Source organism: Sciurus vulgaris, assembly GCF_902686455.1.
Source record: "Sciurus vulgaris genome assembly, chromosome: 12".
Lineage (NCBI taxonomy): Eukaryota > Metazoa > Chordata > Mammalia > Rodentia > Sciuridae > Sciurus > Sciurus vulgaris.
This window is the reverse complement of record NC_136473.1, coordinates 77,813,479-77,832,341: the sequence shown is the minus strand read 5'-3', so window position 1 is coordinate 77,832,341 and position 18,863 is coordinate 77,813,479. Positions and strand designations below refer to the sequence as shown.

The 18,863-nt window shown below is 41.0% G+C and overlaps 2 protein-coding genes across 8 annotated transcripts in view; one reads left to right on the top strand and one right to left on the bottom strand.

Moving 5' to 3' along the window:
* Positions 1-1,786: 1,786 nt before the first annotated feature.
* On the bottom strand, positions 1,787-15,267 carry FAM72A (family with sequence similarity 72 member A). 3 transcript variants are annotated; one of them, XM_079107907.1, is made up of 4 exons: positions 13,783-15,267; positions 9,509-9,586; positions 6,669-6,793; positions 1,787-2,966 (listed from the first exon to the last, which is right to left on the bottom strand). In XM_079107907.1, exons 1-4 carry the CDS (start codon positions 13,860-13,862, stop codon positions 2,872-2,874), a joined length of 378 nt encoding a protein of 125 aa, XP_078964033.1. In that variant the 5' UTR covers positions 13,863-15,267; the 3' UTR covers positions 1,787-2,871. The 3 variants fall into 3 exon arrangements, with proteins under 3 accessions (XP_078964033.1, XP_078964032.1, XP_078964034.1); XM_079107906.1 differs by lacking the exon at positions 13,783-15,267 and adding an exon at positions 11,790-13,219; XM_079107908.1 differs by lacking the exons at positions 6,669-6,793; positions 13,783-15,267 and adding an exon at positions 11,790-13,101.
* The window catches only part of SRGAP2 (SLIT-ROBO Rho GTPase activating protein 2), a 244,242-nt gene continuing 238,742 nt past the window's right edge, over positions 13,364-18,863 (top strand). For 4 of the 5 annotated variants that reach the window (XM_079107858.1, XM_079107857.1, XM_079107859.1 and 1 more), the window contains exons 1-2: positions 13,364-13,514; positions 15,276-15,882. In XM_079107858.1, coding sequence (XP_078963984.1) covers positions 15,816-15,882 — 67 coding nt within the window. In that variant the 5' untranslated portion in view covers positions 13,364-13,514; positions 15,276-15,815. The remainder of the gene's footprint in view (positions 13,515-15,275; positions 15,883-18,863) is intronic. The other variant, XM_079107861.1, reaches the window with a different exon arrangement.

Below are 18,863 nucleotides of genomic sequence, written 5' to 3'. Positions count from 1 at the left end.
ATTTCCCAAATATGTAAGATGTAAACCCCATCTATTTGTTTACACTACTCTCTCTGCCCAAAGCACTCATCCCAGCTGGCAAACTCCTGGGCTTCCTGGTTAGGATAATAGCCTGTCTCAAGTATCATTTCTTCTGTGTAGCTTTCTCAACTCCTACTCTCTCTTATTACTCAGAAAGATTGTTCTTTCATCTATGGAGTCACAGCACTTTAAGCATGCTTTTGTTAACCACTTGATACAATGAATTAGATCCCCTCCCCAACGCACTGCACCTCCCTGAAGTCAAGTGTGAGCAGCGCATTGTGCAATTCTTGCCACACTGTAGGAGAATAATACAGGTTTGTTGAATTGAATCAAATATTAAAAGACAACCAAAGTATAGGTGGATTCTAGGCCTAGGAATTATGCTACGACTAGAAAGTGTATGCTCAATCTGCATACCTATGATTCTGCTTTTGGTATTACCAGAGTGTATGTCACTTGCCTTTATTAAAAAACAGTGTCATGAATATATTTCTGTAGATAAAAATTTATCAACCATTTTCTACTTAAAATTGACTTTCCTAAATCCCAGTTAGCTTAAAGTACCTGAGTAATTTGAAATATTGTCCAGTTGGAATGGAATCACTTTTGGGGCTTGCTTCACTCAGTTCACCTCTATTTTGCTTTTGCTCTTCAAAGAGCCCCTCAATCAACCATGGCCTTTGAAGGCATGAGCTGAACAGGAACTGGACGAACTCTATTGAATTTTAACCTTGCCATGTTCTTTGCTCTAGCATTACACTTTTAATTGAACAAGTTAACTGAAGAAATATATAGTGTTTCCCTGCCCCCCACCAGTACTAGAGATTAAGCCCAAGAACGCTTTACATTCCCAGACTTTTTTTTTTTTTTTTTAAATTTTGAGACAGGGTCTCACTAAATTGCTGAGGTTGATCTTGAATTTGGGATCCTCCTGCCTTGGCCTCCCAAGTCACTGGGATTATAAGCATGTACCACTGTGCCTGGCAATACTTATTTTTTTCTCTTATCCATATCCCCACCTTATTCCAGAAGAATAAGAATTTGAGAGATTGAAGAAAAAAGCTAAATCCAAAAACCAAATTTTTCACACTCTTTCCTTTGACTCTTTGGATGAACTTCTATTAGTTCTGGTGGTTAGTGTGAAAGACTTGTGGAAAAGTTCTACGGGTATTAGTGACAGCATTTCCTGAAGCACCTTTTTATCCTGGTTTACAGCAAATGATTCTGTCGATACCTACAGATTACTTTAATCCAAAGACCAAGTAAACTGAAATTTGTTCAACCTTAAAATCCATCATTTCTGCCCCCATCTAGGTTTCATAATGATGTAGTTAACTACCAGCATGCATCTTGGCTAAGTATGACCATCACTGATTCATGTCTGGAGGTGCTCAGAGGATACAGCATGAAGATTAGGAGTGGGAGTTCTGGAGTCAGTCTGTCTGAGTCTATCCATGCCTATGACTGGTTATTGACCTCAGACAAGTTACTTTAGGTATGTCTCACCTGCTTTATCAGTGAAAAAGAGATAATAATGGTGCCCACTTCATGGGTTTATTTGTAGAATATGTGAATTAAATATGTAAAGCATTTAGACTAGTGTCTGGCACACAGTCAGTACTCAATAAACATTAGCCCTTATATTCTAGACTGTATATACTGTCCCTCCATATTTTGGGGTATGATAAGTGGTTATAATAAAAAATTAAAGGAAGGATGATCATTTTTAGAACCAATTTTATTTACAAAACTGCAACTCAGTCTGCTTTGGTACCATTATTGACAAAATACCTACAACTAAGACATTAGTTAAAAAGATACATTGATTTTAGCTTTACATAAAACCAGAATCCAACATTATTCTAGTTTCCTATTTCTGTGTGGCTCTGAATACAGTTTTTAAAAACAACAAACAATGAAAAAATAAAAACTCTTTATAATATACAGTGGCTTAAGTGTCTTTCTATTTTAGGTTTTGGACAAACACTACTCATCTAAAATTTGCTATTCATAGAGAAAGCCCTACGGAATGGAAAAACATAAAGATTAAGGTTTAGTTTATCTGGCTTTCATAATACAATATCCATAATGGCTTTAGGAGAATGTAAATAAATAACATCAGTAAACAGTATATATTGATAATTTTTAAAGAATTCATTTATCTAACATCATGCTAAAGAATCAAAAGGATTATTCCATATATTTTCAAGTTTGAATTTATTCTGTAAGCTGATTCACAAGGTTTTGCTCCACATTAAAACAGTTATCACATATGTTAACCAGTACCCATGGAAACCTAACAGCTTGCTTTTTTTTAACCCCCCTCTTAATAGATGAGTCTAATATATGTATGCTTGACATGAGTGGGTACAAATGCCCTTTATTCAGGAATGTAAAAAATCAGTGGTATCTGGTATCAAGCTGTAAGAAAAACTTCCTTAGATTGGGAGGTAGCTGAGTGACATGTAAAAGAGTCTTTTTTTTTTTTTTTTTCGCCATACTGGGGAACTCAGGGGCTTGTGTTTAGGAGGCAAGCATTCTACCAGCTGAGCTATCTCCCCAGCCCTTGGATCTTCTATCTGAAGTTAAGAATACACTTATATCAGACAGAAGTAGTAGAGGAGAGGAAAGAAAGAATAATTTTATTGGCTTAAACCAAGGTAATTAATTTGAGACAGCAAATAAATAAACCAACAAATGACCCGTTTTTGTTTTAAAAGAGAATAAAGAAAGGGAGGGAGACAGAAAATCACAAGTAAATCCTCATTACAATTTTAAGTTGATCCATTAACGTTTTAAATATGAAAACGTTATTATAAAAATATTACACATATATCATAATTCCATTCATCGAATACACTCCTCTGCTGAGATATCTAACACATCTTCATCTGTACTTTCTTCTATTTCTGGCAAATTGCCCCAAAGTAGGAAGTTTACACCTAAAAATAGAAGGTCATAAAATTCTTCAGTGCTCACTAATATTACAACACAGAACATGATCTATGAAACTTTTTATGTTAACATGCTTAGATAAATCATAGTGTTAACAGTAAAGAAAATAGCTATTAAAGCATGTACTACAAATAAAATCGTCTAATATTATCCATCTAGGACATAAACAGTCTTTAAACCCTTTTAAGTAAGAACTTAAATTTTAGAAACTTAAAATTCAAAAGAATTTCAGACCTGCCTCCTCTAGCTAAATGATGCCATAATCACTTTACACTGACAATGTTCTAATATATTTTAATGATCTTTAAGAATAGAGACCTTGTGAGATTCTTTTACGATAAGTGCCTCTTTGGAGGGTACAGGGAAAAGTTTGAATAAGTCTTCTTTATCTCTTCTATAAGCATAGCAGTAGTTGGTGCCATTTTACTGACAAAAAAAAAAAAAAAAAAAGGCAACATTTCTGGATCCAGTTATAATATGAACTGGAATCCTTGAAGAAGGCAGGCTTTAGTCTAGAGGCAGTAAGGCAGAGCTGTAAACATTAGAATCAGGTTTTAATAGTCAAATTGACCAACAAAAGAACAATCTAAAATCTCATTAAAAAAGAATGAATTTCAAATTGAAGAATCTACCACAGACTTATACAGGACAAGAGCAAGCATACTGAAGATAATGAGAAGGTTTTGGAGGGTAATGTACTATATTATAGCTTAAAAGTACTAAATTAGAGGTGTTGGGGGAAATGACCTCTAGGACAGCCAATGAAGTTCCATGAGAAAAACAAATCTCAAACTGTCCGGTTGTCAGTGTGGGTACAAGGAAGACCCAGCAGCTGGGGATACCCACTCGCACTGAGACAGTGGCCACATGATAGAATGGGATGTGCCAGGGCTTAAAGATTTGGTTTGAATCCAGTTTCCAACTCTACCAATACCATAAGGATGGGTTTTACTACTTTTGCTACAAATGTATGCAATCATAAACAATATATATCATTGTTTTGTGTATCTCAAATTTTTATTGAATGGTATTATTCTGTCTTTCTAATTTGCTTTTATCACTCATTATGCTTTTGGCCTTTTCCTATTTGATATGTGTAGATTTAGCTCCTTTAAATTCTGTAGAGTATTCCATGATGTGAGTTAAAAAAAATGTTACAAATATAGCCTACCACTCTTCCCTTCCTCTAGTTGCCTATTTTGCACATGTACCCAAGGAGACAAGTACTAAGATGTGTATTTATATTGATAAAAAGTGGAAATAATCAACTCCAACTTCTGTTTGGAAGATACTAGACTCTAATTAGGCAAGAAATTAACATTTATTTGATGCTAGTGGGCACACAGATGTCAATCATATTATTTTTGTATTTATTTTGTGTTTGAATCACTTTTTTTTTTTTTTTTTTTTTTTTTTTTTTTTTTTTTTTGCGGTGCTGTGGATCGAACCCAAGGCCTTGTTCTTGCAAGGCAAGCACTCTACGGGCTGAGCTATCTCCCCAGCCCTGAATCACTTATTATTAAAAAAAAAAAAATTCCTCCACCTACCCTTATCCCCAAGAACAAATGGTCTGGTTCTGGTAGTATGACATTTAAAGAACTGATAGGATTGCAAGGAATTGCTAGACAAAATCTAAGTGAAAAACAGAACCCATAAAGGTAAAGTGGAGAGTTGAAGCCACTTGCCTTTGGGAACATTTGCCTAACTTCTAGGAAATCTGGGCTGAGATTTCCCAAGCCTCTTTGGGAAAGTTCTGGGAAATCAGATCTGTATGTGAAGGCTAGCCTAGAACACAGAGCTCCTGGGATTGTTTTCTGTTTAAACATTCTAGAATTTTATAAAACTTGTGTATGTATTCCTTTGATGTTACTGTTTTAGGTGATTCAAGGACAGTTTCAATGCCATTAGAAATCCTCTTTTATACCCCCAAATCTTACTTAAATCACAATATTAGGGTTACAAAGGAGAAGTTTGATATTCTTGGAGTCAATACTCAGAGCCATAAAGCAGCTCAGCACAACTGGTTCAAAGGAGAAAAAATAAACTAAGAGATTGAATCTGACAGAAGTGCCACCTTCCTTTCTGTGTTAAGAAGGGAGGAAGGAAATCCTGTGATACATCTGTTTCTCATGGATTAGATTCAGTGTGAATGGAAGAATGCTGGGCTTTTATCTTTGAAAAATTGACCAATATTAAAAAGTAAATCAAAATCGAAAAATCTCCACCCTGTGTTTTGAATTCTGTGAAGCAGGAAAAACAGTATCAAAGCAGAAACTTCCTGTAACATGTCCCATGAGCGATACAAATATATAACTAAAAGCCTAAATTAGAAATCTATATCTTATTTAGGGGAGTTCAGAGAAGTCCTTGCTGGAAAATGACCTTCTTAACACATAGAGTCTTTTTTTTTTTAAATATTTTTTTAGTTGTAGATGAACACAATGCGTTTATTTATATTATTTATTTATTTTTATGTGTGGATTGAACCCAGTGCCTCACACACGCTAGGCAAGCGTTCTGCTACTGAGCTACAGCCTAGTCCCAGCATCGAGTCTTAAGATTGCCAAATGCTGGATTAAGAGCCACATAGTTGAATCCCAAGTGATTAAAAAAAAATTCAGTGTATAAGAACTCAAGCATAATTGGAAGGTCTGAAGACCCTGACAACAAGCTTGCAATTCATGATCTGTGAAGGGAAATAATTTATATTTTAAAAAGGAGATACATTTTATGTTCCAAAGAAGACTGAAACATACTTGAAAACCCTGAGTATGTTAGTGTCAAATTAGAATGTCAAGTTCCTTAATATCAATTTGATTTGTTATGTAGATAGATATTTGATATTGAGAACATGTTTCCTATAACAAAACTGAATGACTCTGGACAATGTAAAAAGGATTATATGCATACCTTAAGAATTGGTAGTAAACCAGAGGGTCAAATCCAACCCAACATCTGTTTATATAAACATAATTTTGTTGATATATAACCATACCCACTTATAAATGTACATAATGCCATTGAACTATACATATTAAAGATGTGTTAAAATAGTAAACTTTATGTTATGTATATTATCCCAATAATAAAGTACAAGATGGGTGTGGTGGCAAAAAAAGAATTGGTAGTATATTTTCTTACTAAAATAATTCACAAAACACATTGATATTTCCCTCGACTAAAATTTTATCATAACTTATTAATATAGATGTCAGAATGTCTATTTTTATCCTGAAGAATACCAAATACAGAGATTGCCTAGTCTTCCTGTTCCATCCACACTGCTCCAGTCTCCCACCCCCACCACATCTCTCTCTCTCTCTCTCTCTCTCACACACACACACACACACACACACACACAATTATTTAATCTAAAATCTTCAAAAATTCTCTGGAGCCAGAATATGTTTCAAGGTAGTAGTTTAGAGCAATTAAAGTATTACTTTAAAAAGACCAAGAAATCGAGCCAAGTTGGAAGTTCTTACATACAATGAAAAACAGAAATGGCAACAAATTTTGACCAAGAGTCTTCATAAATGAATGTCTGGGGAAAAAGGATTAAAATTTCACTAACTGATCCAACCCAGCCATGAGGGTCTCAGAGGAATTCTGAAATGATCTATTGGGAGTTGTTCTCAGTACTGGTAGAGAAATGTTACAGCGAAATGCCTAAGTTAATTGTTTCTTACCAGTGGAGTCTAGTCTGTTAATACCATAAACTGCCTGGCTGTGAAACATCCAGAAGTGTCCGTTGTTGCAGGAAAGAAGGCAGGAACTACAAGGAACAATCACATGATAACCTACAATGTTTCCGCTAAAAACAAAAGTAAATATTATTAGATACCATGTAATATCTAGCCCATAGAAGCAGTTTTATGTGCTAATGTAAAAAAGACCATATAATTTAGATCCCCATTTCTCCTAAATTACCTCCATTACTAGGACCTTTGGGATTGGAATTAACTTTATTAATAACTGTAGTTCTATTATCAAGTGGGAAAATAGCCTGCAAGTTAAGTGAAATAATACTAACATATTTTTGCATTTCTTTGCTACTATATTGTTTCCTTCAGAAGCTAGCTCTGGATGTGATTTGTTCTATAAAGTACAAATACAAGGTTGTGATTTGTTCTGTAAAGTACCCAAAATTGATGTATAGCAATACAAATAAAATATATTAAATACACTCAGATCGGTGGGAAAAGGTTTTTGCTATCCCCAGGACCATAGCAAATTGGGTTCTTCTATGTTCTAGTTCCATGCCAGCACCTAAAAACTGTTTCAACAGATGGAGGAGTAGGAAGACAGCATGAGTCCCTGTAAACCAAACACAAGATGGTTGCTCTAATTTTAGTTTCAGTGTTTTTGAAGGAATTCAGAAATAAAGCAAATCCTCAGCCTCTAGAGAAAGTTGGGAAAAGTTTTTACTGTCTTGGTGTTATCCAGCTGATTGTAAGTACCTCACTCTTTCTCACACTCAATTTTTTTAAACTAGCTAATCACATACTAGAGTGAACATATATGGAATGTTTGAGTTAGTATTTTTTAAAAAAATACAAAATAAGCTGTTTCCACCTTGAATTCTAAAAATTCTTACTATAGCTTGGTGTTATCCTGTGAGATGTGGGATTAGTCACTTTTGTGAGAACCTATAAAAATGCCATAAAAAGCACCAGCCTACCTAAACTATGTCTTCTGATCATAACTTGCTTATAAGGCAAACAAATGAAAACAAAAATTGTTCTTGGACCAGAGCTGACAATTATTTGTAAAACTATATTGCAAGAGTAAATCTATGTCTTTAAGTACCACATTTATCCTATTCATCCATTCACTCAACAAATGTTTTTTAAGCACCTATTATATGCTGGGTATTATTCTATATTAGGAATCCAGTTCTATACTAAGTTCTTATTTTAACGGAACTAACATTCTAGTGGGGATATATCAGATCATTTTGCTCCCTTGTTAAAAACCCCTTCAATGGCTTCCTATTGGCCAATAAAGGAAATAAAAAACCAGTCACACCAAGGTCTAGATCTGTACTGTCTAAAGAATAGCCACTAGCCCTATGTGGCTACTGGGTACTTGAAACGTGGCTGGCCTAAACTGAGATGTGCTAAAAGTGTAAAACATATACCAGATTTCAAATACTAAGAACAAAAATAGAATGCATAAGTTCTCATTAATAATTTATGTTGTTTACATGTTATAATGATAATATATATATTAGATTAAATAAAATATACATATTTAAATAATGCTGTATATTTAAGTCAATATTAACTTAAAAACTTGTTTAACTTTTTAAAATGTTACTAGAAAAATTTTAAATACATAAGTGTCTTGTGTATTTCTTTTGGCCAACACTGCTCTAGATTATCTGGGTTCTGACTTCATCTTTAACTTGCTCATACCGTTCTCCCCCAATACTCACATCTCAGTCATATTGACCTTTATCTTTTTATTTCTTTAACATGTTAAGCTTCTTCTTGCTATAGGCTCTTTGCATTTGCTATCTCCTCTATCTAGAACATTCTTCCTCTGGTTCTATCTCATCCTTTAGAACTCAACTCCAATGTTACTTATCTATGAGATGACTTCCCTGACCATGATATCTAAAATAACTCTCACCTACTTTTCCAACTTGTATTATTCTCTATCACTTTTTCTTCTTATTTCCTTTGGAGTACTTCCCACTACATTAAATTTGTTATTTATTTAGATCATCTTCCCACTAGCATAGAATATACATAGGACTGTGACTTTATCTCAATTACGATTGTGTTTCCAGTTCCTATAACAATGATTAGCACCTGGTAGGCCCTCAATATAACTATTGTTTGAATGAACAAATTCAGAGTCATTAGCACATAAGTTTGCTTATTTAAATTATTAGGATTATAATTTGTAATTCAAACCCCATTTAAAAGAGAAAACCTCAATTTTTCTTTATAATAAGAATAATAATACAATTCTATCTACCTCTCAAAATATAATAACTAGCTTCTATTTTATTTATAGTTTATCAAGACGAAACATTCACAATTCATTTCATCTTCACAACAACTTTATAGGATAAATACAGAAGACATTTAAGTTTCTATCTCAATAAGATAGAAATTAAATAAGAAAATGGGTTCAGAGATTTAGAGGTTTAAAGAATTTACTCAAGATCATATAGACAGTAAAGGTAGGGCCAGGGCTCAAAGATGATTTTTATGACTGTAAATCCCAGTGTTTACCTCTAAACTATATTGTCTCATTCTGAAAAAACAAACAAAGCAAAACAAAACAAAACAAAAAAGCAGATACTTGTGAGTGCACTTTGAAAAATTACAAAATCATATACAAATGCAAAGCATCACGGACCCTTTTAAAAAATAGATCTAAGTAACAAATGGTTTTTCAATGGCTCATTGCATGGGTTATATCAGTGTTCGTTGCAGTCCACTGAACCTTTCTCTGTGCTTTGCTGTCAACATCCATCTTCCAAACTTAGGCTATCTAGAATAGTGCCACAAATTACCATTTTAAACATGCGATGTCCTTCAGTTTACATTTGCAGATTTCGGTGAAATAGCATCTTCCAATGAAGTCTACTGCACTAGGGAATGAAAAAGTTTACAGTCAAATATGCTTTGAAAAAATTTTGTGGCAAAAAAAAATAACAAAATTGACCATCTGAATTTTTAAGTATATAGTACAAAAGTGTTAAATATAGTCCCATTGTTTTGCAACAGAGTCTCCAGATCTTTTTCATCTTGCAAAACTGAAACTCTAAACTTACTATATAATATCTCCTCATCCCCCCCACCCCCATTTCTTGGCCACCACCATTCTATTTTCTCTTTCTATGAATTTGACTACTTTAGATGCTTCTTATAAGTGGAATCATAGAGTATTTGTCTTTTTGTGACTGATTTACTTCACTTAGCATAATGTCCTCAAAGTTCATCCATTTTGCAACTTGTGACAGGATTTCCTTCCTTTCAAGGTTGAATAATATGCTATTGTGTATATGTATGTGTATATACATACATACATACATACATACATACCTACATACATATATAATTTTGTTTATTCTTTCCTTAGCTGAGTCAATGGACATTTGGATCTTTACTAATGTGAATAATGCTGTTATGAACATGAGTGTGCAAATGCCTCTTCAAGATCCTGATTTGAATTCTTTTAAGTATATACTCAAAAGTGGAACTACTGGATCGCACGGTAATTCTATGTTTAATTTTTTAAGGAATCAACATGCTGTTTTCCATACCAGCTATGCAATTTTTCATTCTTACAGTATGTAAATGTTCTAATTTCTATACATTCTCATATCAAATGTACTTTTTAATTGCAATTTAGCACAAATTTAATAAACCCAAAGAACTGAGACTCTAAAGTAGAACTATAGTATATTTTCTAAGAGTTAGTTAATTTTTGTAAGCTCACTATAAACATCTGGCAAACTTCCTATTTAAAAATTTATTCATTCATTGATTCACATGTATCTCAGCACATTAATCCATCACTATTAAAACTCTGACAAAAAAGGAATAGAAAAGACCTGATTCTACTGCAGATATTAGTCTAACCTTCAACAGTTCACCAAACTGAGTCCTCCTATTACTTATCATAGCTATCGAAAATCTAAAAAGGTTAATATTTTAAATTTATGTAACTATGCTAAAGAAAAAACACTAGACAATAAAATTTTCTTTTTTGCAACACACAGGTGCACACACAAACTCAAAATATTAATCCATTTATCTCTGAAATAAATGAGTTTTTGGCTTTGCAGTTAGGTGTGACTATACTTAAAACAATTCATGAAAGATTTCAAGGAAGGAGGAGTCTGTAACTTTATTTGGCATATTTAGAAACTTTAAAAGTTTTATCATCATCATGAACTTAGTTTTAAAAGAGTTAGGACTATTAGCCTGCTTCCTTCCAAGATGTTCCAAAGACTTGTAGAATACTTATCTATTAGCATTTTTAAATAATTACTTTCATCTTAAAAATAAAGTTTCAAAATCTTGGAAATCGTGTAGATATATATATATATATTATGGGAAGAAAAAAATTTTTTGAGCTAGATAAAGGTATATTTGAGTCAAAGAAGTGGCTATATTATCATATAGAAAGGAAATTTTAAGGACTTTTTACTCAAAAGTGGGAAGTGCTGAAATCAAAGTTAAAAAGGGTTCAGTTATGCAAATTACTATATAATATCCCAAATAGGCTTTATGGGAAATAAAGATAATTTTAAGACTAAGTCTCCACATGTCTCACATCAAAATCTATTTTAGTCTCTCTTACTAGGGGAAGAGGGGAGAGAGAGATTTGAGAAAAGAATACTGGGGGCTAGGGACAATAGAACCGATTCAGAATACCAATTGCAAATAATAGTGGAAAACTGGAGAAATATGAAAACCTATGTGACTTCTTTTCTCCAACAGTACTGAAAATCTTGCCTGAATTTACTTCGAGTCGAGGTCACGAAATGGATTCGGTGAGATAGGATGGTTACGCAGGGCATTGAGCCAGGGATCCAGCTTAAGAGACGCGCGGCCACGTGACCTTAATTGAACTGGAAGCATTACATCAGGAATGACCACTTTGGCTAAACCACAGACTGTGTCCAGACAGTCTGCCCACTTAGATATATTCCAAAGGGATCATCAGACGTTTGGGAGTGGCTGGAACATCAAATGATAACCTCCTCGTTGACTCCCAGAGATCTGAGCCATACACTTTCCCCTTTTAGTTAAAGACTACGGTTGCCCGCCACTAGCTTGACTTACTTGGTAGGAGGGATGTCTGTAGAGAAAAGGTCTATGTCAGTATCAGCCAGCAAAACAGCCTTCATTCCCCTACAGCTGAGCACTTGTTTACAGAATTTGCAACACAGGATGGACACGCATCGGTCCTTGAAACTACAACTGCTTGTAGACATAGCGTCCCACGAAGGATGAGGTGCGGGATTTTGAAAAAGGAAACAAGAGCAATAACCTTCCCACTTGGAGCCCCCTAGGCTAAAAACCAGTCGCGAGGTCTTGAGTTCTTATAAATCCTAAAATTGGGAAGGAAAAGAGTCCTTTCCTGTTTTCCCGGTGGAAGGACAAGTAATATTTATTGAATGGGAATGGGGGTGGGGGGGACAACAGATTTAGCTTCCTTTTAACTTTGGGAGAAGGTAGTGGCGTTTGAGGTGGGGAGGAGGCAAGTGGAGTTTGCAGGGAAACCTGTCATCGGCTTTCCCTTTCTGCGGTCTGACGGTCCTCTCCTCGTGAGCTCCCGCCCCTTCAGCAATTCCCCTCAGGCTTCTCCTGCAGTCTTTTATTTAAAGCTTCGCTCTAAGCACGTTCCTCTCCCAGCTAAGCCCCTCCCGCGGAGCTCTCCAATTCCTCCCTCTGCCCCCACGCCTCCTCTTCCCAGGATTCAGAACCCTTCAGCTTCTTCCGCCGGGACGACCCTGGCTCTCCTCAAGCCCCCGTTCTCCTGCGACTCTCCACAGCTCTGCTCGGCCGCGGGCTCGGCTCCCAGCGTGCTCGCTCTCGCGCCGATTCTCTCGCGTCCTCCCTCCCTCAGCTCTCTCTCGCGGTCCCCTCAGGTCTCTCCCACAGCGGCTGCTCCCGAGCGAGCGGTGGTGATGATGGGGTGGGGCAGGGGTCGCTTTTTAGGTTCTTTCGGCGCTGGAGTCTGTGACCGAACACGTCGTTTTTTGCTCCTTCTTCCGCTTTCTCTGCCTTTCCAACCGGCTGTCAGTTTGAATTGCCAGCGCCTCGCACCGATTGGGAGAACTAGACTTCGCCCATGTCGCGCATTGGCAGCTCTCGGCCTTCCTCTGACGAGAGCTCAGTGGCTTGGAGACCGTATGCCCCGCCCCAGTAACGGTGCTGAGATCAGACCGGCTCTCTGGTTGGCTAAGCTTGACTCCGCCTTCCATCTCATTGGTCGATTTCGGAAGGTTTGGGCTAACCTTCCTCCCTCCCTGGTGGAAGTGGCAAGGCACGCCCTTTCGCATTTTTTATTGGAGGATATTCTACAGTCCCCTCCTATTTCTGCTCTCTATTGGCTAAAATTCCCCGCAACGCCCCTCCTCTCTACCCCTGTCCAATTGGTCGTGCCTTTTCTCAAGAGTTTGTGTTTGGTTGTCGGTTCCTTCTTAATCCCGCCCACCAGTTCTACTTTAGGTTCGACAGCCCCGGGAGGAGCTTACTCTGGGACCACGCCTCAGCAGTGAGTGTTAGTCACACCTCCAAGTTTCGTAGGCTCCTCCCCTTGTCCCTGGACTCTAGAGATCAGCTATTCCTGTTGGCTGGAGGCCCCATCGGTCGATAAAAGGCGGGCGGTGATTGGTAAAGGGGTGGGTTCTGTTTCCCGGCGGGGTCCTGCGGAGTTGGCTGAGGCTCCTCAGGGGACTGGGGGGCCGATCTGCGTAGAAGCGGGTGGTGGGGAAGAGAGGGGAGGAGAGCTCCGAGTGGGAAGTGGAGCCAGGGGCCCGAGACTCGTCGCGTCAGAGCCAGGTAAAGGCTCCTTTCCTCTCCCCTTCCTTCCCTACTTGCAGGCTTGAGCACTGACCGAACAAACCCAGGCTGGGGCGGGAAGGAGAGGGCGCGGATGCTGCTTGCGGCATCGCCTTAGCTGTGCCGCGCGTCTGGAATCCCTCAACCCGCCCCCCTCCTCACCCCCGACCCTCTCCAAATCTCCCAGTACAGCCCATAATACTTCTCCGGACTGCATGTCTCTCCGCCCATCACCGCACTGCCTGAGACTCTGTCCTGGCTTACTTACCGCAGCGCAGCCTGCATGCAGCCCCCTCCCCATTTCCTTATCACACCGGCAGCCTGGGTCCACCTTGGGGCAGCCGTCATTGGCGTAGCCGATGACCATCGGCTGGCCTCTTCCCCTGTTTCCAAGCTCTGGCAGACAGCCCAGGTCACAGACCAGGACCCAGAAGGATGGGTGTTCCGCACAGCTTCCGGGGCTCTTTCCTTGTCCAACCCTCCTAGCTCGCTCGCAAGGGCTCCTCTTCACCCACTCCGGTTCCCAGACCCGCATCTCGGTACCAAAGTTGCTAACATCCTTGGACTTCACGTAACATCGCAGCCCACCAAAGTCTACTAACAGCCCCTCACCCCCAAGGCCATCTCCCCTAGCCCTCTCCGGGCTTCCAAGCTTATGCAGCTCCAGTTGTCTCTGGGCTCTGGTCCAGCCTCAGGACCCCACCTCAAAATCGCCTCCCCGCTTCCTGCCAGTCTGAACCATGCCGCCTCTACTCACTCCCGACCTCCCTCAGTGCGGCTCTTCCTCCGCCCCGGGAAGTGGAAGATACTCGCGGATCCTCCTCCCGGAGCCCAGGGAAAGGGCCGGCCAAGGAGGGAGGGTCCCCGCTGTGGAACGCCAGGGAGCCAGACGCCGGGCTCCGCGCTCCCGCCTGTTTCCCTGCGGCCTCCCGGGCCTTGGCTGGGGAGGTATCTCCTCCAGCACCTCTTGGTGCGACTCGCACGACCTCTCCCCACCCCCAGATTGGGATTGGGTGCGGTATCTGGGTTCCTGGGCTTGGGTGACAAAAAATATTGGGGATGGCATTAAGTTACTCTCGTCCCTGGTTTGGGGAGGCAACTGCTGCCTTCCGTCCCCCATCCCCCGGTTTTCCCGGTTCCGACCCTCGCCTCTAACCCGTTTCCTGCTTCTGCCGACCACATTGTTTTCCTGGATGTCCCGTGCGGAGCAGGCTTTTTCCTGCAGATCCCCTCACCCCCCCCCCCCAACATTTTGCTGCCAAGAGAAGCTAGTAACCAAAAACAAAACAACTGGGGAGGAGGGGCGGGAAGGGAAGAAAAGTTGTGCCCGGGTGGCTTGTCCCTCTCCGGCTTTGATCCCTTTTGATGTCCAGGGAGGTGCCCCAGCCAGAGGGTCAGGGGCCGCGTCGCGGGCAGGGCCAGAGGGCCCCCTTGGGCTGGCGGCTACCCAGTGCTGGCGGGGCTCGGGAAGCCGCCGAGGTGCCGCAGTCCCCGCCCGGAGCTCCGCGTTCCCGCCGCAGTCCCCGCCCGGAGCCCGCGCAGGCGGCTGCTCCAAAGTGTTTTCTTTCGGCCTTAAAACAAAATCCGGAGGGAGCTTCCTTCCTCCCCACCTCGCTGGGCCGGGCTCTGCTGGCCAGGCAGCGTTTGGCGAGATGAATGGGTCCAGGCCGGGCCCGGAGCGACGTCCCCAACCCCACCCCCGCTGCGATTAGGATCTGCTCTCGGGTTGATCGCCCCCTCCCCCTTTTCCTGCATTTACAGGCAAGTGAACCGGAGCAAACGACTTCCGATCCAGTCCGCGCTGCTGCGGCTCCCGTTTGGGATTTGATTTGCAGCATCTTCGAGCCTGTACGACAAAAAACCGCGAAGCACGCCCAGTCTTCCCCCAGCACCCCGATACAAACCCACTCCCTTCCAGGGACATAGCTGGGCGCGTCCACACCCCCGCACCCCCACACCATGTTGTGCGGAAGGACTTCCACTCCCCGCCTGTGTCGTTGATGTCAGACCCCAGGCCAGGCTGCGGGCGCTGCCGTTCTCCAGGCTAATGCTGAGGCTGCGGCTCAGGCTCTAGCACAGGAACCAGTCTCCGCGTTCTCGGCCCCAGCGCCTACCGTCTGCATGTGCCCGCCGTAGCCGCCTGCCCAGCCCGCAGCCCGCGCTCCCCGGAGCGCTGGAGACCACCGCGGGGGGCCCCTTCTGCCCTTGGGAGAAGCGGTCTTGGAGGTATTGATTTTTTGGTTGGATTTTTCCCCTGGATCTATCAGTTCACAATTCGAATTTGGAAGAAAGAAGGAAAACATGACGTCTCCAGCCAAATTCAAAAAGGATAAGGAGATCATAGCAGAGTACGATACTCAGGTCAAAGGTAAGGGCTTTGAAAAATGGCATAATGCATGTGCTCTATGGACTGGTGAGGCATGCATTTCCACCCTGATTTGCAGGCAGTTTATTTCTTTGGGTGGAGCAGGTGGGGGCAGGCTGACCCCAGAGGTGGTTTCATAGGTGGGTCTGAACCTCCTAAGGATGGGCAGTGCCAGGGGCCACAGGCACTGGTAAGGAACTGGAGTGGGCTTAGGAGTGTCTTTGTGGATTTGGTTATTATTTTGGCAGCCCTTTCCCTCAGGCTGGACAGGATAGGGGGAGGGGCAGGAGGTTCTTGGAGAGAAAGGCGGCAATTTGGTACTCACCTCCCCATGTCTGGGTCAGTTTTCCTTGAAGGGCAACTGAAATCTGACAGGTGTTTGGACATTTAATTTAGAGGCTGAAGGGGAGTCCTGACAGGCAACCTTGAGAAGGTGTGCCATTTGGAGAGCCCTGGGAGAGGCGGGGTTTTTTCTGATGCACTACATTAAAGCCTGAGATTTGCAATGGTACTGTTCACAAAAGTCTCTAGCCATATTGGGTTCACCTAGTACCTGCTCGGTTCCTGGTCACTCTGCATACAGTTAGAGATCAGAGAACAGAAAGAAAAAGGCCATCCATACCCCGTCTCCACCCTTACCTAAACCCGAATAGAGTTGTGGTGTTAGGGTTTTAGGGTGGTGTTGATTCTGGAAAATGAGGAGACATAATTTTTAAGCCCTTCTGTGTTGTCCTTCTGTGCTCCAGAATACATGCTTTTAAAGCCCCATTTCCCTCTCTGCAAAAATGTGAAGGGTACATCAAAATGTGGACCTGGAGAAACCAAGTGACCTGTTTCTTCATCTAGTCCACTGCCTGACTTGGCTGGTCAATCAGATCCCATACCCAAATAGCCTTTTCTTAACCAGCATTTCCCTTAGGAGTGGTTCCTGCCTGTGAAAGAGACCTAGCATGTGTTTATGCAAGGCACTGGCTCTTCCTGACCAGTCCTTTGAAAGAGCCATGCTGAGACCCTAGTTGGGGAGTGGGAGAGGTGGGTGGCCCTAAATGTTACACCACATGGTTGGAGCTCTGGGTTTTCCTTTGTTTCAGAGTACAGAGGGAGGGGCCCCTCCTTCTTTCCCTGCACCAATGCAAGGAGACCTTTTCCTATCATAGAGGACTTGGGAAGGGCCATGTCTCCCCTCTAATGATTGCCTGAGGTGTGGGTAGAGGTAGAGTGTGTATTGGGCAGCTTCCTTATCTCTTGGAAGGTTGGAAGGTAGTTTGAAGTCCCCATTGTGTCTGCAGGATCTTTTGTATGTCATCAGTTTGGTCAATGCTGGAGGTGCCCTAAGGGACCTTCTATCCACTTGGCTGCAAATATTGGTAGGTTTATTACAGAGATGGGGGGAGTTGACTGATTGATAGCTTCAGTTGGGCTGGGATTTAGAGAGGTGTGGTTGTGAGTTATAATTGAGGTCTTGGCCTCTTGTCACTGTTCATAATCTGGGCCTGTTTTTGTAAACAATAGGCCACTGGCCTCCATGTCCTGTCCAGATGCACTACATTCTGCTCTTGGAATCCCCCCTGCAATTTTAGCCAGATATGTCATTCTTTCTTTTTTCTTTTAATACATCCTATTCTTAATTGTTGCCATAGGGAGTGTTAATAACTTTGACTTTTCCAGATTTCTCTCCAGAAGCACACCATTTGACTAAGGTGCAAAGTGATTTTACATGCTTATTTTTTGGAAGGTTCAAGGCTGATAGGTGTTAATAGATTCTGCCAATTTCTTATTGGTAAAGTATTTCTCACGAGTGTCTCAAAATTAAACACTTGGTATATTTACAAACATTGCTCATGGACATGATGTAATGTAGTCAGCTATTTGGGGTTTCTTTTTAACCTTGTCACAAGCAGGAGACTGTTTTGCTTTGCTCCAATATTTTTCCATTGCCACTATTCAGGATCATAGAATTTTATAGGTGACTGAGCATGATGTCTTCCTCAGATAAGGTGCCCGATGAATGCTTAGGGAACTGATCTGAATGGTTTAATCCCTTATTTTATAGCTGAGGAGAGTACAGAGAATTGAAGAGGCTTGTCCAAGGTCACCTAGTAAGGTGGTAGGAGATCTGAGGCTAGAGGCAGGTTTATTGATTTCTAATTCCCTATTCTGTATCTTTACTATGAAACATCATCTAATCAGAGTGGGGGAAAAAATTCTTAAAGAACCAAAATCTGCCAATGAATAATAGTGGTGATAATGCTAATACTTTACATTTTGGGTGCTCATTATGTTCCATACTGTCTCAAGTGCTTTACATGAAATGGTCTTGTCTAATCTTTACATCAGTCCAGAAAGTGGTCATCTTCCATTCAACACATGGGGAAACTGAGGCTCAGAAAGGCTAACAGACCCTTCCAAGGTCACACAGCTGGACTATGGCTTTAATCATGGGCTGTTTATTGAGTGCTTAATATGTGTTTGTTTTGGGGTCAGCCTGTATAGCAGTGAAGAAGGCAATCCAAACCCTCATGGAGCATACATTCTAGAACCTGAGCTCTGGACGAGCAGAGAATTTTGAGACAAAGAACCTGGGTTCAGGGTTGACTCTGCCATTTCCTATCTGGAAACCTTCCATCAGAATTATGGGTTTTAACTCTTTATGAGTTCTGTGGGACTCACATGCTGCCAGCCTTACTTCTCTTACAGATGCCAAGATAAAAAAAAGAAATTTGCTGTAACAGCAAAGCAGTTTGGATTGGTGCTTAAGAGCGCAGGTTTTAGGGCCATTAGGGTCATGGTTTAAATCTCCATTCTGTCACTCAATATGATTTGTCTGGGCCTCAGTTTCTTACTTTGGAAAGTAGGCAAAATGATAGGTATTTCCTAAGATAGTTGTGGGAAGTCGATGAGATAGTATATGTTGATCACTTAGCACAGAATCTGGCATGTGTTCGTGTTCAAGAGTGATGTAGCCTTCCCCTCTTCAGTAAGCC